The sequence below is a fragment of the Atractosteus spatula genome, chromosome 17 (assembly GCF_055471065.1).
Source record: "Atractosteus spatula isolate fAtrSpa1 chromosome 17, fAtrSpa1.hap1, whole genome shotgun sequence".
Taxonomy (NCBI): Eukaryota; Metazoa; Chordata; class Actinopteri; order Semionotiformes; family Lepisosteidae; genus Atractosteus; species Atractosteus spatula.
The window spans coordinates 15,432,231-15,456,196 of record NC_142722.1 but is presented as its reverse complement, the minus strand read 5'-3'; the positions used below and the strand labels follow the sequence as shown (position 1 = coordinate 15,456,196).

The following is a 23,966-nucleotide window of genomic DNA, read 5'->3' as shown; positions in this document are numbered from 1 at the left end:
TACACACATTTCCCATATGTTTTACTGAACATGGTGAAGCTACAGTACATGACATCATAAAAAGGAAAATAGATGACCCTTTTTAGCAAGAGTGGAACTCCTGAGGCTGCTTCCTAACTTTAAAACTTGAGACACTAAAAACTGAAAAAGGGCTACAGGAAGGTTGTTTCTACATACAGTAATATAATCACAGGCAGATAATTTTGTACATTTGTTTGTATACTATGGATATCCTTGCTACTACAACACAACAATAATACTGTATGTCAATGGATGTTGTATGTCAATGGACATAAAATGGAATTAATGGTATAGTACTTCTTTTATAACAAAAGAATTAGTATCACAGTCTCAAGAAAAACAAATCATTAAACCATTCAAACTACACTGCAAACTAGATAATGGCTAGTGGAGAAAAATTCCCATAATTATATACTGGAATGTTAAGGTAATACATAGTCCAGTAAAACGAACAAGAATCTTAGTGGGCTTACTGAAACTTAAATCTGATATTGTTTGTTGTCAAGAAACACATCTCACTGAGGGGAATTCACACATCCTGTTGAGTTGTATTGCAATGACAAAAAGTAAATTAAAAATGCTGCACAAAGAATAAACAAGACAAGCCCAGAGGCTTCACGAATTCCTAAAAGTTATGCTGTATGGATTCCTTAATGAACTAAAGCCTTTTTTGTACAATATGCTCTAAAAAGATGTTGAAGAATGAACAGGTAAGGAATATACGATTTCTAATTGGTTCTGTGTAGTGTCACATTAGACATGAAGTGCCCCAGCTACCTGCAACTTCACTGGCTGCTGAGCTGCTAGACGTTCTTGGGCAGAGAATATCTCTGCTCTTGGGTCAAGAAAAATGAAAGCTGGCAGTGTTAGGTTTGCCTCATTCAGTCTTTGAGTTAGGATGATTATTTTCCGAATACACTCAAAGGGAAAAAGTTAAAAATTGAAAAGAACAAAACATTTAAATGTTCAAGTTAAAGCTTTTACTTTAGGCATTGACACAAAATGTTTGAAGTACAGGTTGAAAGCCATGGATTTCATCACTATGCAAAAATCAGATCTAGTGTGTCAAAACAATATGTTCTGAGAAGACCAAAAAGCAAGGCTTTCCTGTGATGTACTCCTCAATATAATTGGACTTCCCATGTATTATTGGGAAGGAAAAAGTGCAAGAGCTGCAGAAAACAAAGCTTAATAGTGTCACAGCTGCTATTCTGATCATAGAACTGTCTCTACTCTACAGCATTACACAGCACCGAAAGCAAAAAAAGAGAAAGAGAAACATTCCTCAACGACTGAAACCCTCCTCCTCTGACTTTGATGCCTCGACGTTTCATCTCTCCAGAGCTCAAACCTTTTTTCCTATTTGCCACTTTAGAAACACTGTCATCCAGGTGGTATTTAGTTTTCATTAGACTCTAGGCTTGGAAAAACAGGGAAACTGATCTTTTCATTTTGCGTGGCCTTTATTCAGCTTCTCTCTCTGCAGTGAACAAAGGGTTTCCAGCTCCTAATTTGCTCTCCAGTTCACAGGTGCTTAACTGGAGTTGACATCAGTGTTGAACCTAGCTTGTTGTCCTTTTGACAACCGACTGCAAACACTTTACAGATCTCTAAACACGGATTGAGACCAAGCAATTTGGCACCTTTGTAAGTCTCTCCCACAACAAGAGATGATGTTTGATAGCCCCGTGGGGGAAGTGAGCTCAGTGTCTCTACATAACTCTACTTTGTTCTTGAATGTGACAGCTTGTTTTAACGGAAGCATGCTACTCTACTCCTTTTACACCAAAACTGCAGAGCACTCTTATGTGCAGGTATAGTATTAATAGGTGAAGGACATTCTGTGCTTCAAGACCAGGTATGCTGTTCATAGAAGGAAAAACAAAACTAAGTTTTTATGTCAATTTCCTTGTTTCCGAGTTGTTCTGATCAAAGTCTGTGAAAGAACTGTTGAGATTCAAAGAGGTGCGCGAAGTGTTATTGATCTGAAGGGAGGTCTTTAGTGGAGGAACGCATGGGATAAAGTTCTCATCCAACGCTTGTTGGGAAAAAGCCTGGATATACCGTATCACCACTGCTCTAGATCACAATAATAAGAATGCACTGAATCAACCATTCAGACAAGCAGAGGCGGCTCTGCTAAACACTAGCGATCATGTGTTGAGAAAGGTTGTTCATTTAGTACTGCCATAGCTCCACCTTCTGGACTGAGGGAAGAAAAGTGCTTTTTTCCCCTCAGATAATTACCTCAATTTGATCAATGTGATCCATGCAGATCCCTAATTTTCAGCTCTTCAGAAACACTGTGCAAATCTATAGTTAATGAGATTCACTGGGTGAATAGCCTCTTCTGAGCTTTATACAATGCACAGACAAAAAGGCTTGATGTTTCAAGCCCTACCATCAATTAAAAAAAGCTCCAGTTTCAAATGTCTTTATATCCACAACACAGCAATATTACAGATACAACAGCATTAAATGTTTGTATCTCAGTATAATGGAAAATATTCCCCAAGCACCCTGCATAATGGTCCCTCTATATATGTGTCCCAGTCATACCACAGTAGTGCCAACCTAATAATGAGTTTGGGTAAAGAACTGTTGTTCCTCTTAAAAACTAGGTTTCCCATTTAAGAACTAATTAGCTTTAACTCCTCTAATGGTTTCCTCAATATGGACGACTTCTCAGTGGAAAATCTTCAGCAGTTAATTCCAGCGTTCAGGACTTGGTGGTCTCTCTCATTTAAAGTGTCTTAATTAGCCAGTCTAATGTTGCCATTTACACAGTCAAGGAAAATAAGGAGAAATTATGCAATTCAGTTGACAACTCCCAACCCACTGCATACTGAAAAGCACAATGCAAAGCACTGGGATCTAACCATTTCACCTGCATTAAAATACACATTTCCGGAAGGAAATAAGGGAATCTTAATTTTATTGTGGTTTAATATTAGCGTTTGACAAAACCTCTTCAAACCTCTAATAATGGATAATTGTTTAGAAGGCATTTAGCATTGTAAAGATAACCATTGCCACTAACCTTATCCCTAATTAATTTGTATTCAATTTGAATTTAAAATATGACAGATCAGTGATTTTTTGTAAAAGGTAATCAATTTCTTTGGGTGTCTGACTATATGTAATATGCTAGGCAATTTTGTTCTGATTTCCAAAAGCAGCCTGATACAGATCTTCAAAGTGCTAGGAAGGTCAATCAATCAAACAATTTCTGTAAATAATGCTTTGGCTGAAACTGAACTGTGTTTCACAGTATGTAAGACACTTTGGAAGGGACAGCAGGTTAACTGGATGAATAAGAACAACACAAACTAAAAGATGAAAAGGAGAGGATAATCAGTCGCTACGGACAACGAGGGTCTGGTTCCGATCGTGAAGTGTTGGAAGTTTAGACTGGCTTAACTTAATATCTTTTTGTTGTGGAAGACAATTTTAAATGCGTCAGACATATTCCTTCATGTATACCTGGGGAACTATGTCACAGCTTGGCCTGTATTGGAATGATAAACCTCTAAGCCAGGGGTCTCTGACCTTGGTCCTTGACAGGTCCAATGCAGCTTGCATTATAGGTCACCACAAGTCACCTATTTGACAATTATTAGAAACATCTGGAACTTACTGACCTAATCAGCTATTTGTTAAATTAAGGGAAATCTTGTCCTTGAGAGCTGACGGGCTTTTATTGTTTTTTTTTCCAAAATGACCTCTAAATTACTCAGTTAAAAATCACCTATTTAACTGGTCAGATCATTTGTTCCAGGTCTTTAGAAATTGAGGTTATAATGGCTACAATAAAATTTTCTGGAACAACACTGGAGACCCTGAATGAAGGACATACAAGCTGCTGCTCTTGTTGAAGCTGGTGTCACGATGTGTCACTCTTTCCTTTGGACCAGGACTTCCAGTCCAATGCCCGAGTATGGTGGCCATGAACACTGATCTGCGGGAGGTGCCATCCTGTGAGATGTTACTCTGAGGTCCCGACTGCATGGCCATTTAAAAGATCCCGTGGCACTGTTCATATAAACAGAAGTGTGAAATGGCTCATTAAAACTCTAGGCTAGCACATACTGGCCTCACTACGTTTTGCCTCTAATTCAATTGCTGAAGTATTTTTTGATTTCTCCCCCTGACCTGCAGAGTAGTGGGGCTGCAGGGGCAGAACGGAGGCAGTGAGTCACCCAGATGAGGCTGTACTGCAGTGATGGGTGAGGTGCATACTACACATGACACGATACTATTCCAGTCTGATCTCTCAGAAATATGTCTTATACCAAAGCTGCTATATTTTACACACAGAAACTTACAAAACATACACAAAAATACAAGTGAGCATTACATTAAAAATAAACATAACACTTCATAGTAGACATCAACCTATATATAATCATTTCACAACACTCCTACAGAAATCCACACATTTACAAAAGAACTCTCTAAAATAACTCCCTCCACAATTATGCTAAGCCCATATAAGTAGATAATTACTATATGTTAAATTTATACTGTAATATACACGAAATTGCTGGATTTCACACTTTTTGGCCTGCTGGCACTTGAAGGTTCCAACAGCAGAAACAGTTCTTGTATCTGAACCTGGGCTTCTGGCCTGGTGGGACTGCAAAATACCTTTTGTAAAACAATTATCTGACAATCTAATAACATCAGAATATTCAACATGGGTACACTCAATGGCGCTGCAGAGATCTGTTGGAATATTTACTGTACAGTAATTTCCCCTGCCGGTCAATACTATTGAACTGCAATGAAAACGTTATTTTTCTCTCAAAGATAGCACTCCTATATGTTACCAGTTCTTACTTTTATACAAAAAAAACATCCTATAAAGGGTTCATTTCTAAAGTAATATATTAATGGTAATAGAATTGAATTAGTTGTAATCGGGTGTTCATAGCCTCTTTAGAGCAGGGCAAGTGAGTTCACATGAGAAGAGCACAAGACAGCTCAGCCCTGTGGACTCTGCACAAAAACCATAGGCTAAAGATTAATGGACACAAGGGACTCAAGCACCCTTGCCAAACCCATTTTTAGTTTGAAAGTGTTATCTGGTTGATAGAAAAGTTCATTTTATTTGGTGTTTAAATGAAATCAAACGAGCTTTTGTTTGCTAATGAATTCATCGTGTCTTATATGACTGTTGAAAAAATAAAATCCTGATTAATCGAGGAAACTTTACTGTGGCTCCAGGAAGCATGTGTGCAGCAGGTCTGAAGAGCATGTTGGAGCCACAGTGATTCAGACCCGGAGGTGACTCTGGAAAACCACCAGCTCCAAATTACATCTTAAACACAGTGGGTAAATGAAAACTGTCACTGGGATTTTTTTCCATTTGACATAAATACAGTATAGATTTGTACATTTTTGTATACAAACAGTACATTTTGTTACAGTTTGGGGGTTTTCACGTTTGAATTTCTCCACATTCTAGAAGTTTTGTAAGAGGCATTGGTTAAGTATTTGCCTTAATTGGATGATCTGATCAGCTCACTTCAAGCAAGTCACGATGGCCAGAGATCCAGGTGAAAAAAAAAGGTACTGATTGTTAACTCCGGCTAAACCAATTCTCTGTTAAATCATTACATCAGGCATCTTAGAACATCGATAATAGTGTCTGGAGCATTCTGAGTGAGGCCATTAATTTAGTCTTCCTGGGACTGGGTCATAGGACAAAGTAGGTCTCAAGTAAGGTTAAATAGGACACACAATAAACAGGGAGGACAGAAATCATTTCAAAGGATAAGACAGCAGAAGAAACTGGGTCATGAAGGAAGAACCTCTTTCTTTAGACTTGGAAACTAGAAATTGTCCAGGCAATTGAGCACTGAAAGAGTACCGTACTCCTCACTTGAAGTAAATTAACTTGATGTTTTAGATGTCTCATACTGTCGGGTATACAGAATCGTGAATCCACAGGCTAAGAGATGTCTTTCACTGTTTAGGGATACATTTATTATGAGTAGGGAAATAGGCTCCCATTTGCTTAGCATCCGTTCCAGAAAGATAAAAGTTAGTGTTGTGAAGGACCCTGATTTGACAGATCGCAGGTTCCCTCTTTTCCATTGACTCAATGTTAGGCCAAATTCCATATTATGCAGATTCAAAGAGCTTTGTTTGCATAACCCTGATATATTGATATTGATTAATTGATGGTGGATATTGATTTGTACAATCTGTCGTTTCTGTGAGTCCTACAGTACTCACTATTGACCTAGAGAATTAAAGAATTCTACCCTTATAAACTGAATGCTACAAACAAAACACCTTAACAGGTCACACAGAGAAATTCAGTGTCATAAGAAAATGGATCCTACCCAAGACTAAATCTCCAACTCTAAAATACAGATGCCAACAAGTGAATGAAAAACAATTCTCTTACTCTATCAAGGCATTACTGAAACAGGGGAGAATGTTTTTAGTGTCAGGATTTCACTAGAGAGAAAATGTGAATTTCTTAAAATAATCTAAATGATCTCCCTTGGAATGCCACAGTTTTGTTCTTTTATATGGTGATCGTAATGATTCACAATTAATGTTAATTAAATTAACTAATGAGAAAATCATTAGGAAAACTCTTTTATAATACCGCCACGTTTACAAATCTCCCAGCCCAAAAACAACTCGGCAAATACCACCACAAACACAACAGGTTGTGTTAAATTAACAGGTTGTCAGCATGACAAGCTACGCGCCCTTTCAAAATCCAGAAAATCCAATTTTTCTATACTAATGCACAGCACAGTCCAAGTTTTTCATAATTAGCATTTTTGTTCATTTTTTCCGTGAGTCTGTTTGATACTAATTTTTAAAATATTTAAACCAACTAGATCTGACTGATTCTTTTGTACGTTATTATACAGTATGTGACCATTCATTCCCACTTAATTCACAGTTCCAGGCACCTCAGAAAAACTAATTGTCAAGACCAGTGACGGTGAGGCAGCAATATTAAAATGAATGGACTGGGGAGTGATTAATGAAAGAGGGCTTACAGTTCCCCCAAGGTTACTTGCTGAACATAGATCATACATTGACAGCTGGCTGTACTTCCAACATCAATCTGCAACAGGTTGCTTCTGTTCACTATTTGTCTGGTGACCCAGCAGAGCGGCATACAAATATTGTGGAGACAATGGCTGTGTGTTTGGAACTGGGGGGTCCTTGTTTCTCTTCTTCCACAAATCAATAACCATGTAGACAAATTCTGTGGCCCAGTCACAGATTGATGCATCCCTTAATCCCTTATAACTTAATTGTGCGATAAAATAATTTCTTCTATGATGTATAATGCACAGGCTGCCTGGTGATGTGCTGGTTAGGGCCATTTCCTTGCAGATCTTCGCTTGGGGCTCAATTCTGGGTTGAGCTGCCATTTGCATTCTCCCATGCTTGAGTGGGGTTTATCTGGGTTTTCTGGCTTCCTTGCACTTACTGTAGATGCTCGGCTACATAAAGAACTGTAGACTAATACTTTCTAAAGCTGCAAACCCTGTGCACAGGTGTGTATGTCCTGTGATGGACTGGAATCCCATCCAGGATGTACAGTATCTCTGCCTTTCCTGGCGTATGAGGCTCCACAGGATGGATGCCTAGTACTGTGCATAGCCTTCTGCTCTCACACTTTAAGCCCAGAAAATTAGTTTCTGAGAGTCATGTTTGCAATGAACTATTGGGAGACTAAAAGGTGGCTCCTACAGAACATACCTAAACATACTGTAAATACTTTGTGGGGATACAGTAGGTGTTCTACAGCTAGAATGCTGTATAGTATAACTGTAAGAATAAATACAATAAAAATACTGAATAGGGTTTACACATAGAAGTTTGCAGCTCTCAGACAGTATGTTCTTGATTCTCTGCATGTGAAAGGTTGGTAACCTTTGACATGTTAAGACCAGCTTGCCTTCAAGAGCTACTTACAGCACATGCACCAAATCTTCCATTTTAATCTCAGCTCTTCGATTGAGTCGTGGTACCCATTTCAAAACAGATGGTCACAGTGCTGTTGTGCTCCTTGGAACTCCCTCATGATTCACATCAGAATCTCTGAGACACTAAATTTCATTAAAAGCAAAGCTTACAGATGCGCTTTTTATACATAGTTGTAATGGGATTTGTTTTTGCATATGCCTTGTATTTATTTCTGTAAAAATGCTCTGGAATTCCTAGTCGAGAGAAGCAATGAATAAAAATAAATTTGTACTGAACTGCATTTGTCTGTTTACAGTCTGGAAAAATGCAGTATGCAAGTACGGGGCGATGGATTGCATCCTAGTTTTATCCCTAAACAAATGAAAATAAACTCAGCAGTTCAGAAGTGCATGACGTTTTATCTTTGTTTATAGTAAAACGACACAGACACTCACCTTCCTGCAGGTACATGACGGCCTGGGAGTAGTTTTGCAGCGCGTGGTGTGTCCTCCCCAGGCTGCTGTAGGCCATGGTTTTGGCAGCCAGGTCATTCATCTGCGCCGCGATGCTCAGGTGCTGCTCTTGGTACACCACGGCCCTTTCAAAGTTGCCCAGCGACTCATAGGTCAGGCCCAGGTTGCCATATGCACGGCCTTGGCAACCAGGGTTGTTAGTCTCCTCAGCGATCTCCAGGTCCAGCTGGTGGTACTGCAGGGCGGTGTCACACTCCCCCATCTGCTGGTACACCCCACCAAGGCCGCAGGATGCATCACTCTCCAGGAGGCGGTCCTTGGTCTCCCTGGCGATGCCCAGCTGCCGCTCCAGGCAGGAGATGGCCTGCTCGTAGTTGCCCAGCTGGCTATGCAGACTGCCCAGCTCGCCGTAGGCCTGTGCTTTGCTGGCACACTCTCCCAGCTCGTGAGCCACCACCAGCCGCTTCTCAAAGCACACCAGAGCCTGCTGCAGGTTGCCCATAGCCCTGCCAGGACATAATCAAGAAGTCAGGATTCACCCCTGCACCTTCACTCAGTCACACATTTCTTAATCCACTCTCTTGCTTCTGAGCTTAAGAGTGTGACGTTTTTGGAACCTCAACAGGAAACACCTCTTCAGAGCATGAGTTGTGCTCATATAGATTAACCAGCGATGGATGGATCATTCTGCTTGACTCTCAACATGCTACCAGGAGCTAATGGAACAACATATGTGGAATGACCCCACTTCACTTCTGATATTTGTCTGTTTGAGCATCCATCCACTCACCTGAGAAACAGGTTCAGACAAAAACAAATGCCGGTCATTTTCAGTATATCCTGTAGCAGTAATTTATATGTGTTTATTACACTTTATTACTTAAATATTCCAGTAGGAAACAATAAAATTACATCTTTGCAGTAAACAGAGAATGGAAGCAAAGTTGCAGTCCTGAGAATCAAACAGATACAGTTATATCAGGCCAGTCTTGTTCTACATTCTATACTGACTTGATAAAATTTAGAGTAAAGTGCAAATTTAACATTTAGAGTACAGAACAGTGTCTGAAAGCTGGTTCTGAAACATCAAACATTCAAGGCCTGGAAGCACTGCTATAATAATCAGCACATGTACAATTACCATTATTATTTAGGAAGAAGATTGAATGAAGAAGAATGTAACATATGCAACTTCAGCAAGCACTGTGTTCTTGTAAAATTATACCGACATTTCAAACAAGATTTTCTTAATTTAATGGAAATGAAACGGGTTTAATTCCTTCACTTAATTGACTGATTCTTTTTTTTCCGTAGGGTGGTAATAGTGTTAATTGGAAATGCAGAGAATTGTGCTGTTGACAAGATAATTTACCATCCCAACGCATCTCCGTGGGACAACGGGCCCTTCTGATGAATGATGCATGAAAACAGATTCATTTGCAAATGGGGTGACAGCAGCTCACCGTAACGTTCATCATCCTTTGTGCTTTGCTCAAAGGAAAAATCAGAAGCCTAACAAATAAATAAAATTACAATTTGGTTGTAATTGCCAGTACAAGTATTAATGATATGATTGGAACTTAATTAATGCATAATGTTAATATGTCTCAGTTCAATGACAAGGCGTCACTCATTTAGGGCCCATGGTGCCATGTTTGGGGTCATTAGTGTGGCGTGTTCTTCAATCATTATTCAGTCCTCATTTCATGCAGAACTAATTGAACCCAACCTAGTAGTTAGTGCTTCAACAATGAGTGTGGGGAATACAAAGAACTGCTTACTGTGCCCCAGTGAAACATAATTCAAACAACAAATAAATAAGATAAAAAATCATCTGCATTCTTTCCACTTTGACTTATATTACATGTAATATAATTTGATTTAAGTTGATGCCATCATTTAATCAGATCTACCAGATCTAGTTTAATCAGGCTGTTTCAGGTAAAATATTTCCGTCAGCATTCAGTGATCAGTAACGCCACATTAATTCTCACACTGTTTGTGTGAAAAGTTGTGTAAACAGAATCTGGTTAAACTAACTTTTATTTTCTGATCCTGAAGCACCGTTTATAGATTATCTGAAAGCTGAAATAAAATATTTTGGCATTATTGTCAAGGACAATATCCTGAGAACATGGAGTAGATTTAATAGATTAGGCGGTACACACCTGTGGCCATTTCCCAAGCCTCTGTAAGCCTTTTCCTGGTCTTGCATCCGGTTCAAGCTCTGAGCTACAGACAGGTATTGTTCATAGTATTTAATGGCTTCCTCATAGTCGCCCAGCGCCTCATAGCAGTCTCCTAGATTACCATATCCTCTGCCTCGGTCCAGCACTGCCTCATTGCCACTCAGTTGCTGTAGCATGGCCAACTGCTGCTCAAAGTAGCCGATGGCTTCCTCCATCACGTTCATGTTCATCTTTGTGATGCCCATGTTGCCATAAACCTGGGCCTCGATGCTGGGGTCCTTCAGCTTCTGCCCCAGGTCCAGCTGTTCCTCATAGCATTTGAAGGCCATGGTGTATTTGCCTAGGGCCATGTAGACAGCTGCCAAGTGCCCATGGGCTTTGCACTCTCCCTGGATGTCACCCAGTTCCTGATAAACCTCCAGCTCTTGGGTGTGGTAGCCCAAGGCTTTGTCGTATTTCTGTATCATCCTGTAGGCGGCTCCCAGTGCAGCATAGGCGCTGGCTTCCAGCTTGCGTTCCTTCACCTGGTGGGCCAGCGACAGCTGCTGCTCGTAGAACTTGATAGCCCCATTCACGTCCTTCTTACACACAAAGATGTCGCCAAGGTTGCCCAGCGCCCGGAAACGAGCCTGTGAGTTATTGAGAGACTGAGCCAGAGACAGGAGGTATTTCTGGCACTCCTCTGCCTTACCGTAGTTTCCCAGGGCCTTGAACGCCAGGCCCAGATTGCAGTAGGCCTTGGCCTGGCTCAGTTTATCATGGAGGTCCTTGGCCAAGGCCAGGTCCTGCTCGTAATACTTCACCGCCTCCTGGAAGTTGCCCAGGCAGTAGTGGGCATATCCCAGATTGTGGCAGACCTTGCCCTCACTCTCCATGTCCTGGAGCTCGGGAGAGAGCCGCAGGTACTGCTCATAGTAGGGCACAGCCTGAGGGAACTCCCCTCGGGAGCAGTGGAAGTTGCCCAGGTTGCTGAGGGCTCGGGCCTCACTCTGAATGTCACGCAGCTCGCGCGCAATGTTGAGGTGGTTTTGGTAGTGCTGTAAGGCGCGGTCGTGGGCTCCCAGGGCCTGGTACGCCACAGCCAGGTTCCCATGGGTGGAGGCTTGTGATGCGCGGTCATTCACCTCCATGGATATCTGCAGCTCCTGGCGGTGGTACTTGACGGCTTGGTCAAACATACCCAGGGCATTGTAGGCGTTCCCCATGTTGCCATATGCCCGACCTTGGGCAGCGTAGTCGCTGAGCTCCTGAGCAATGGAGAGATGAGTTTTGTGGAGTTTCAGTGCAGTCTCATAATCTCCTTTCATCTGGTGAATTATACCTAAGCAGGCACAAAAATACACTCAATATTAACAGAATGGAATAATATTTTGATTTTGCATTGCATTCCTATTATCTCTGTAATAGAATATGATCATGAAAAATCATCATGTCTTTTAAAAGCAAATAAATATGAACCATTAATTTAAAATGTAATTTTATTGGATTTCAAGGGTGTGGTTAAAAAGAGAATGTTTTTCAAACACAAGCTGTTAAGTATGTGCTAGACCAGTGATCCTTACTTCTGGTCCTAGAGAGCCACTTCTGCTTTTCTCTCAACTAAGATATACATGACTTAATTGAGTTTAAGTCAAGTTGTGAAGTCATTAAGGATTTTAAGTTACCTGTTAAACACGCAAACACGACTGTGGCTCTCTCAGCTCATATGAGGGTAACACTGTGCTACAGCACAAAGTTTATAATATATATTCCAGAAAATGACTAACATACCCTATAATTATCTAAAAATGCATTTTTTTGCATTCCTTAAAGACATTTTCTACTTTATGTCTGACACAGAGATCAAGAGCAAAGGAAATTGTGAAAAAACAGTAAATTTAATATCTGATATTCTATAAGAAATACCTCTAAGTACTCTATCCTCTTCAAAACTGATTATCTTCCTGAGTAACCAAACAATTACACAGAGCACATTTTTCAGTGAAAGCAATTGGACCTCCACCTTGTTTCCAAAGAGGTCACAGCAGAAGTATAATTCCCATTTTGTTCCGATTCCTTTCAAAATCTAACAAACGTACTAAAAAGCTTCTCCAAAGCGATAATAGCTGGATATGTGATGCTAGAAAAACTCACAAAGAAGAGGTTAATGAATACTTATAATGGAAAATACTTTGAGGCAGCAGTAGCATTAATCATGGTCCCTGCAATTGCACTATGAGATCTCTCTGTGCACTAATCTGCCTCTTCCCTTAACCAAAAGTGCAGTGTATTACAGAGGATCAACAAATTGCTGGCATGTGCGGAAAATGACCCAAGTGATGGAAGTTAGTGGGCACTGACGTCTTGGCAACGCAGTCTGTTTATTAAAAGACCGTTTGACCAAAAATGCACTCCATTCCGAACAGGGAAAAGCCAGGAAAAAAATAATAATAATGGCTGATGATACGCTTCCTTTGAGCTTCAGCTTTGTCAGCAACTGTTATAAATGTACTTTGCTTGGTAATACACTCTGACTGATTGTCAGTTCCTAAGTTCAAGGTAGCTATCCAAATATGTACCCATTAGTCGCTGCAGGCATAAACCAGGGTGCACAGTCTGTCTGCCACGCAATGTGTGAGTCTGCACACTGTCAATCACTATCGGCCAAGAGATTAGCAGCATGCAGAAAATCCAATTAAAGGCTGGTGCCAGTTTTAACAGGCGATTGCTTGTTTCCTTTGGTGCTTCTTTTAGTGCTGGTAGAGAGAGGGAAACTGACATCAGAGGCCTATTACCCATAGAGCTGTACATGCTAGACATTCACTATAGTTAATCTTCTCAATGACAACAACCATTGTTTTTGTCCAACCACATCGTCCCTTTTAAGGACTGTGGTCGTACTTACAATGAGAAATTATTTTCGTGACCTGAAATTGGCTACTTGTGATTAATAAAATCTTCTTTTGACCTCTTCCAATCATCATTTATCATTCTCCAGGTGTTTAAGTATAAGCTACCTAAATGTTAAAGCTATAAAACATTTCTCGATTGCTGTGAAAAGGAGACTGTGATTGTGCCATTGACTCGTGTACTGATGTAAAAATGAATATAAGCTGTGCTATTCACATAAGAATAGCATACGGACTGTAAGCCAATTATGTCATATAATTAAACCGCACTCAAGCTGCTCAGCTACAGTACAACTGTAATAGTGGTGATAAAATATTCTTGGTTATATTGTAATTCTTTTGAACTCTTTGATCATAATGAACATAAGCAAAAACAAAATATTTTCAGTGTATTCCTAGGGTGGACCTCAACTTGTTTACTTCACAAAGAACTGAAAGGCTAAATTCAAAGTCTTTTCTATTTGTACTACTAGTTGAAAACGACAAAATTGACTTTTAAATTTCTTTAGTTCTGCAGGAACTGCTGAACTCACCAACCCACAGGATCCTCTCAGAACCCGTTAACATACTTTAGTACACCTTCACCCTTGAAATTACAATTAATAATAATTGCTTGCATCAGTCCTTTTCATTCCTAATGACCCCAAAGTTCTTCCATCTGCCAGTGCAATTTTTCTCTGTTGCCCAGTAAACAAAGTGCATTAGACAATAAATATCTTACACAGAAGAATATAGTTCTTATTTTTCTTCTATTCTTAATTTCTTATGAAAGATTATAAATGACAGGAGGTCCTCCATACCATCTTGCTTATTTGGCTGATGGTAACTAACTGATCCGAAATACAATTCTAAATGCACTCCCTCTTAATTTCCATATGTATACACAGATCTAAGCTCATGAATGCAAAATTTGATCACGCATTATGAGACATGTAATCACATCCAGAAGTAAGATGATGAGCGCTCCAAAGCTGTGCTTGGCTTCTCACACAGATTACAGGTATACTCTTTAATCTTGAACTAAGTGATTTGAAATGGAACCTTTGTCTGGAGGCTGGATTAAAGAATTCCATACTGAGGTGAACTCAGTTTGCAGCATTGAGCTATTCAGAAATGAAAGGACAGAGACTCTATTCCGAGGAGAATTCAATATCTCATTTATAGTCGCTGTGACAACAGTATATAAAATGTTCAAAATCAGCATTGAATAAATCACTTTTTGAATAGGATTCAAAAGCTGTTCAAATATTTTAAATGAACATCTTTGATGTCTGTCTGTAGTGTTCCGTACATACAACGGCTATCATCTTTCAATGTCTTTTTATAGTTCTACAGTGTTTCTTAATCTAGGTACCGTGAAGTGGGGACAGTGTTTTTGAAAATCTTGGGAGTGATTTTCAGTAGGGGGTAGATTTGGATTCTCCAGACTGCTGCTGAGCTCCATGGGTCTTTTGTTTGGCATTGGTCCAGCGCAGGTTCCACTTGCTGACTGAGCAGCATGTGGACAGGAAGGGAGCTGGCTTCCTACTGACCAGTCAGGCTGTCAGCTGGCTGCCTGGTGGACTGAACTGCCACCCAATTCTATTCACACTGCACAAATAATTGATTCCAAATCTAGGGAGAAAGTGTTAAAACTAAACAGTACATAGAACACAACATACCCTACGATATTTGCTAAAACATCAAAAAACAACAACAGTGGTGTGAAACCAATGAGACATTTCTTAAAACGGGAGTACACTGTGAACTATAAGAAATTAATCAGCATGATCAAATTAAAAGATCTAAAATTCCAAATGGGACTGGCAAAGTCAAACACAAACGACAGAATTACAAAGAGACACTGTGCAAGTAAGGTATATATTTATAGATCTTTTACGTTTTTGTGAAAAACACAAAGACACACATGGAAAATGAGTCATAAGTATTTCTATTTAACCTTTCAGCCCTACAGCAATTTGGGATAATTTGAGGTGCTGGGACCTCTGGTAACTAGCGGATTGATAAGCAAGTCATGCCTGTACTGTTATTTTTACCCTCCATAAACCGTTATTTATTTTAATGCTATTTGTAGTCCTGTAAAGACGTGACTTGAGTGTAAAAACGGAGGCAGGAAGAGTCCCAAGAGAGCTTGCAGCTCACTCTCTACATACAGTACTTCCTCTGCATCATGGCTGTTCTTACCACAGAGGAGCCCAGCCTAAGGATCTCAGCTAGGATTGTCTACAGCATCCCAGAAAGGAAACAGAGGGAATGGCTCCCCTTTCAGATAAATTCCACTAGGGCCTGACTAAGACAGACTCAGTCATTCAACATTTTCAATTCAACATTTTCAGTGTTTTCTGTTGCCTCCTGTTACATGAAGAAAGTTACCAATAAAGCTCCCATATGCAGCTTGTCTAAACTCTCAATGATTGGTTTTAAGCCAATTAGTCTGTATAAACTATGCTCTTGTTTTGTTTACTTTCCCTTTTTATATGGGGAATATCACTACAAATGTATAAGGTTCCTTAGCCATATGTTAAGGAGGCTAGGTTTTCATTTCTTTTCAGCCTCTTGTATTCTTCCTATCCTCTTAAAGTTCTCTAAAAACTGAGGAACGTCTGAAGCCAGTGAGTAAAAGTGCTTGAGTGCAGGCTGAGCCCTGAGATCCTGACGTCACCAGATTGAGCGTGGGTCATCTCACAAGCCAGCCATGACCAAGATTCGCCCTGTACGGGTACATACCCTGTGATAATATAGGGTAAAATAGTGCTAAAATATCTTTCAGCTTTCTCACAAACAGCGACTTTTGTGACTTCATAGATGTAAGCTTCTGCTGTTTTTACAAGTTTGAGCCTGGGCCATATCACCCAAGTGTCGCCATGTGTCCCTAAGCAGCTGTTCTCCCCTTTGGTGCAGATCTGGGATTTATCAGCCAGAACGCTTTACCATAACTTCTGTGACAGGCTAGATGCAGTGAATGGCCTCTCTAAGTTTGTAACCTGTCTTGTGATCCTGGGTAATGTGTAGGCTTGCAGTGACATCAGGTAGAGGGATACACCACTCCTCCAGTCAGTACTAACACTCCTGTATGGCACTGTGGAGCCTTCAGTGAGTCATGGTGAAAGACTTCGCAAGTGTTGGAAGGGCTTGTGTACACCTGTCCTTCTCTACCAAGTGGTACAGGAGCTGCAGACATAAAACTGTGTTACATACAACTGGTGATTCCAGATTTTAAAAAATTGCAAATTTTTCAGAATCCTTTCAGAATACTTTTCCGCCTACACAAGGGAGAAAGCTGACAACACAGAGCTATCAGGCAGCAGTCAATGGAGTTGAATGTAATGTGTCTCCATGTTTATTTTCAGCTGTAAAGTATTCACTATGGGTGCATTAGCTGCCTGTGAGTAGATTAGCTGTAACTTGATTAGTTATTACTGTGCTAGCGCTGGATTTATTTGGTGTGACAATATTAGTTGCTCTGCATTAAGTATGATTGCGTTGCCTGAGAATTACATTAACTGTGTCTGCAGTCTCTACAGTTTGTATTTACAAGTTATAACTGTATTATCAATGGCTACAAAGACAAACAGTTTATCAGAGATGGCTTAATCAGTCCTTGGTTCACAACACGTTGAGATATTAGCAGTAATTCCATGCGTGGTCATACTAGCTTTTACTATGTACAGTGGTGTGAAAAAGTGTTTGCCCCCTTCCTGATTTCTTATTTTTTTGCATGTTTGTCACACACTGTTATCTTTGTCTAATATTTCAATTTGTTTGATGATCTGAAACATTTCAGTGTGACAAACATGCAAAAAAATAAGAAATCAGGAAGGGGGCAAACACTTTTTCACACCACTGTATATTCATTAACAGCTGTGCACGGCTGGAACTGGGGCTGCACAAGACAATTAAGTTTACTAGGTGGAGTTAAAAATGAATGACTGGGGAGAGTGTACATACAGTATGCAGTGATTTTAGTGTGCACTAGCTAGTGGGATATCTCTAATTACACAGACTATTTCATTCTTTTAGAAAAACTCTTCAGATTGGAGACAATCAATAAAAGCTAGAAACAGGATCTTTCTCCCACAGAGTGCTGATCAACCAATAAAGACTTTTAGTTCTTATTCAGTTTCCAATGTCACCTACATCATTCCAGGTAATTTTAAAGTCCTGCTGGAAAAACAACAGAGATATGTCACTGCATGTTCTGAAAAAAATAAAGTCCTTGTTGATGAAGATATACTGTACTGTACCTATTGATTTTACCCAAAAAACATATCTCATGCAAGAACACAGCTTCAACAGTGCTGCACACATGATTAATAATTGGTTAAGGTCTCCTAAACTTACAATTTAATTTTCTATCAATTGACAACAGTGACTGAAATCTTGTCCACCTGGGTACAGTATCTACATTTCTAACCGCAACCTTGAAATGAACTGTCACTTGCTATGCACTGTAATGCACAATTATAGATCTATATACCGTATCTTAACTATATAATGTATTATGTTCAAAATTAATGTTTTTGCCAGTGGGTAAACTATAAATGTCCTTAAATGTGAAAATTCAGCTAAAACAAGCGATCCGCCGTGCTGTCAAAAACGACACAATTTTAATGCATTCTTATTGTATTTAACTCATTCTGTCATATCATATTGTAACGCATACGGCCAACATTGACGGGAGATTCCCCTTTAGCTCAAGTGGCTGAGTCCCTGTTGAGTGACGCCAGAGGCCCGGGTTCGAGTCCCCAGCGGTGGGCGGCTGACCTGAGGTGGCAGCGGCGAGGGCACATACCCACGTGAACCCGAGAGCGTTACAATATCTAAGATGATATCTAAAGACTTTTGACAGTACAAAGCTTTATTAATTTTGTCTTATGAAAAAAGACTCCTGAATATTTAGCTGCATTGTCTTTGCAGGCAAATAAGCTACTTTCATTTTCTGCAAAGGCTCCTCTGAATTAGTCAAAATAAACGATGTCCGTTTTGAAAGTTGACTGTTTCTTAATATTTGCCAGTGAGATATGAGCTAAATATTAAATGTTTAGTAACAGAACTGTTCTTAAGGCCAGAATATTGTAACATTGTTCTCCACTCTCCACTTATTGACTGAAGTACTGCATGTGCAGCCCCCAAACACCCAATATCTAGTGCTTTCTCTTTATGTTGTATAGATCTATTCAATGGGGCTTGAATCCAGTCACATTGATGTCACATTGCCCTCAGACATTCTTGATGACCCTCTCAATGGCAGTCAATCCCTCTGTCCCTCCTCTGCTGATTCGTGCCAAGCTTTCTTCTGCTACTGTCTTAACGAGGAACAGGCTGTGAACCCTTATCGGTTACTGCTCCCTTTTTTCAGCTCTGAGACTGCTGTGCTGCTGTGATGAATGTCTGGGCAGCTCTTCAAACGTTTTGACCAATTTAAAAATCAGATGCCCCAGAAATCAGGAGGATGACTCATTTATGCAGCAGCCCAAGCTTGAATAGAGAAATGTATTTTGTTAAAGAAACTAAATGGACCAGATATAGCTATATTAAAGATATATAAGGAAGACTCATATTAAAGATTCATGGGCCACATACATTAAGATGAGAGTAATCAGATTATAGACAGATGTCAGATACAATGTGGGTCTAAACCAGAGAGGATAGTCTCCTGGGTTAAACAAAGGGCAACAGAGGCTGTAGGGGTTAGAAGAATGTTTTTCCTCTGTAAATAATCTTTTTATATGTACTGCTGATGTTAAAGCTCACCATCTTCGTACTGTGTAGTTTATTGTGCACTGTAAACTTCTCAGAGCTTTAACCATTTTTGTGAGTTTAATAGCAAAATATCTCATCCTCCAGACATTCTCATCTATAGTACCTCAGAACTTCATTCATCACCCTCTACCAGTGAGTGAATTATCGTCTGTCAGCTCTCTTCAGACTGTACATTAGTTTTTTTCTATCTTACTATTTATTGTTTTTATTGTAATGAATACTTGAATGTTTACCACATATTTACTCTTATTTACTATTTTTAAATATGTGATATATCTCAGGTCATATATCTTTAGGTAATTGCCAAGCTTTTGTAATGAGGACACTCATTTTTGTTTAATGAATTTTCGCTTAATTAACAACTTCAGTACAATGAGGAATTTGTGTACACTGGAGAGATTTAATTGAAATATGATGTGAATTTTGTCTCTGTAATGTTGTAAAACTGCTAACTGGAATCAGCTCAAAGTACGTGAAACACTTTAGTCTTGAACAGTGAAGACTATAAGTAGACTTGACGTCTGTCTTGACACTCATGACAAAGTTGACGTAATGGAGTTCCTCCTATAGAGATCAACAAGAAAACACAAACCGGCCATGCAGATGAACCGGATTTTCCCAGGTTCCTTCAGGAAAGTGCTGAGAGCACAGAGAAAGAACCTGTCCACTGCTCTAACTCTAATCTCAGACGCACATATCCAACTGTGAGCTGCTGCTCAAGAAATCCCAGTCACAATCATCCAGGCTTAAGCCCGTGATGATTCAGCTCATCCAGGCTTGAGGGAGCATCTTTACTGGTTGAGACACTCAGGAGGCCCCATGATCTTATTTTTTTAAAGACTGGAAACCAAAGTGAACACATACATGAACTAGCGGACATACTGTATTTTATCAACCTAATGGTGGGAGTGCACGTTGAACTCTAATCTCAATTGCCAAACCCCGTTTTCAGAAACAGTCTAAAGAATTTATAGCAACAGCTCACTTTCAAAGGAGTCTTTCCTAACCATGAAAACAAAATGTTTATCTCTGTTTCTTCTTTACAGGTTATAGCAATTAGGCTTTTATGTTTTACAGGAGCTTGCTGCATCAGAGGACCTAACAGAAAGGCATCTGGAATGGAGGGCTACTAAATCTCTCTGCACACTCCCTGATGCTCTGCAGGAGTTAGGGGGTTAAACTGAAACTGGGTTTGGTTTCTGAGAGCTGCAAAGCCAGCATGTCAGTTAACTGCCAAAGCCTAGGAATGCGGTGGACTATGTGATGGCTGTCATTTCTCATTAGAGATCCGCTTAGATCTGGCACTGCTCGGATCATGTGTTTGGAAGGAGCAGCATGCATATGCATTCACGCTAAGTTGGTGTGTAATTGTCCCGGGGAACAGGGCTGAAGCCCAGAGGCTGCAACTCAGCCCGGCTTTCCTGTGCGCTGAGAGGATTTACCGTCTCTCCTCCGTGTGGAACAATGGCATTGCAGGTCCTGCATGGAGACGATAGGGCCTTCTGGATGGCTGTGCCATGAAAGGCTTCATCATCGGATAAGAATCAAAGCTGCCTGCTCCCAAGGCAAGTCAGGCAGTATTCCGCATTGTGCGATTCCATTTCTTGAGAGCTTAAAATGGGCTGGAATGTCAGAAAGCATTAAAACTGTCACCAAAAGTGTCAAAAGCTGACTTTTCTGACTTTAGGGTTTTGCCTAAAACATTTGTACTTTACTTTCTGATTCATCCAGTGGTTCCTTTAATACAAAAATAACATGCACATGGAATAATAATAATAATAGTAAAATAAAGCAGTAAAACGTTTTTGCTTTCATTTCCATTATTTTTGGAAACAGCAAGCAGAGAGTTCTGAAAAATATTGTTTCACATTTAAGAAACATGCCCATATTTTTCATAACATACAGTAAGTAATGAAGGATCTTTTTAAAAGCTTTGTACAGCAGGAGCAGGGTGAGAGAGACATTCAGCTTGCCATTACTTTCAGCTTAACATCTTTATGTGATCAGCTGCTTAACGTTTCTGAAATTGCCTGATTCATCTATGACCAACGATTTAATGGTAGATTAAAGAAGCCACATGACATTGCTTGGTGTTTCTTAACTGGTGAGTGTTGTTATTTCACCTTCTTAAACTGCTTGTACTTACGCTACTGTCAGGTCTAACTGTGACTTTGACCTAATGTTTAAACGGACTTAGGCAGTGTGTAAGACTCATTACAATGTCAAAGACCCGTAAAAGTAACAGGACAATCCAAACTGCTGCATGGTCAGAACCAAACCAGGCTGTCACTCAGATTTCTCCAATTACTAATCTGAGGAACGAATAGTAAACATCTCACCTACTGGCCAATCATAAAGCGTTCCTGGATAATGAAGGACAATTATTGCCATTCTGCAACAGAAGACTTGCGGTGAAGAAAAGATTAATTGCAACATCCACATATTTAACCTACTATGACAAATCCTAAATGAAAAACAGCTGTGATCATGTCTGTCATAAATAATGTGGCAGAGGATCCCAAACAAAATAATAAGTAATACACCAAAAATTTGTCATTTTAGTTATTGATTTGTGCCTGCCTACGTCAGTACGTACTTATATGTATTATTTGATAAAAAAAACTCAAATTCTATATACTTTAAAACTACAGGGTGAAACACTCCAGAAAATGCAGAAAATGCAAGGTCCAGAGATCCAACACAGTATTTTTTGTAGCTTCTGTGGGATGTTGTCTTCAAGACACGGTAAAGATGACAACTAAGCAATATGACAATTGTACTCATACACGTGGATAGAGGGCAAAACACATAAGAGTGGCTCTGAGCGGTTCTCCTCTTGCACCAGTCTCAATGGGAAAACAAAACCCAGCATCTAAATCAAACACGGATTGCGTGCAGCACAGACTAATGTGACTAATCTTAATAACTCAACTGGCTTTGACCACCACAGCTGGGAGTGTAAACGATCACTTTACACAGATTACCATGGAGACCACAGAATCATGGGAAAAAAACAAGGGAAACCATAGCAAATCAGTGGTCAAACCATAGTAAAACTGTGATAATTCTATGGCAAATATATATGGTAAAATGTCACATGCGATGATATATGCATATATTTATCCCAGATAAATAATTCATATGCTTTTCCAAAATTTGTTATTCTGCCCCTCTCTCTCTGGCTGTCTTTCCTATTTCTGCATCTGTTTTGAGCAAGTCAGCTGAATATTGCACCATTAAGTCCAAATGTCTTCCCACCTTCTTGCCCCTGGGGATTAATATCCTTTCTGATAGCAGATGTGGTGCCAGGGTGATCAGGGAATACAAGAGACTAAAGCTGTGCAGGACAGATTCATTGCAGTGGAGCTCAGATGGATCACAATTAATAATTAGTCATTTAGCAGATGCTTTTATCCAGTGCAGCTTACAGAGGCTGGAGGGTGATCAATTCATCACCAACTGCTGCTACTATGTCACTTAGAACAGGCCTTGGGCATTACTTCTGATTTGAAGGTTGGAGCAAAAGAAGTGGCAGTAATATGGCGCAGGCAGAAATTGAAATGCTCCCAAGTCCACTGCCTTAAACGTTTCAAAACCTGGCAGAGGCAATGCCAGGTTATATTTTTGGGAGTCGCCAATGTAGGTAGGCCAATACAAAAAAAAGTTTTGCCTATCAAAACGTTTCCACCAAACTGATCACTATCTTGGGGGGTGTGGGTGCTTCTTGATGTTCTTTTAATACTGTCTTGGCAGGATGTGCTTACCCTTTCAATAATTAACAATCTCTTTATGAGATGCATTTGTTAAGGGGTTCCCCTTGGAGCTTTTAGAAAGCTGGGTGGGGACAGTTCTGTTTAGAGGGACAAGATGCCAGCAGAAAACTCTCCTCTTATTTGTGAAACACTTTTTGTTAGTTTCCCTTACATTTTGGTGGAAGCTAGAGCAATACATGGATGACATCTCCTAGAGTTGGGCTTCTGGCACTGATGCCACTGTTTGACAAAGACAAAACCTGTGCTGAAAGAAAGATGTTTAAGTAGCAGAGAACGGAGCAGGACTGCCAGAGGTAAAACAAAAACTCCACAGTGAGACAGAGAGGCAGATTATCATTCCTCTCCCTCAAAACCATTTGTCTGGGGTATAGAGGAAGAATTACCTTCTCCCTGAAAGGGAGCTTAGTGGAACAAGAGCAATAATCCTGGAGGAAGCCAGCCAGAGAGTAAAGTAAAGAGTAAAGAGAAAGCTTAGGACCATAGAGCAAAACCCAACACAGATTGTCTAAAACACATGAGCTTAGCTAGTTCATGTAGGCAAGATGAGAACCTGGAAAGTGACTGAAAACATGACCGTGGTACAACAGGTCCTTGTCATTTGTTTAGTGTATTTTAAATTTGTTACAATATTTTAACTCCTAGATTCCAAAACTTTACCAACAAAGTTGGTTCTTCTATAGTACACTCAGGACTTGATTTGAACCTAGATTACCAAAGTGGACTGGCTTATTTGCTAAATCTGAAATCTGGGTGGCTGCAGAAATAATTGCATTAAAACTATTCATGCATGATATCTGAGATCTTTGGAAACCCAGTCATTTGTCTTTGAGTGAACCACCTCATATTACATGATAATTAAAACAATTCAAAACATACTCCCAGCACTTTGCTTTGTCACCAGACTTTGTGTGT

General features: G+C 39.9%; 1 protein-coding gene across 1 annotated transcript in view; it reads right to left on the bottom strand.

Moving 5' to 3' along the window:
• Positions 1-23,966, bottom strand: part of ttc28 (tetratricopeptide repeat domain 28) — a 164,120-nt gene that overhangs the window by 60,224 nt on the left and 79,930 nt on the right. The window contains exons 5-6 of the mRNA XM_088935464.1: positions 10,610-11,951; positions 8,424-8,947 (exon numbers count right to left, since the gene is read on the bottom strand). Coding sequence (XP_088791590.1) covers positions 8,424-8,947; positions 10,610-11,951 — 1,866 coding nt within the window. The remainder of the gene's footprint in view (positions 1-8,423; positions 8,948-10,609; positions 11,952-23,966) is intronic.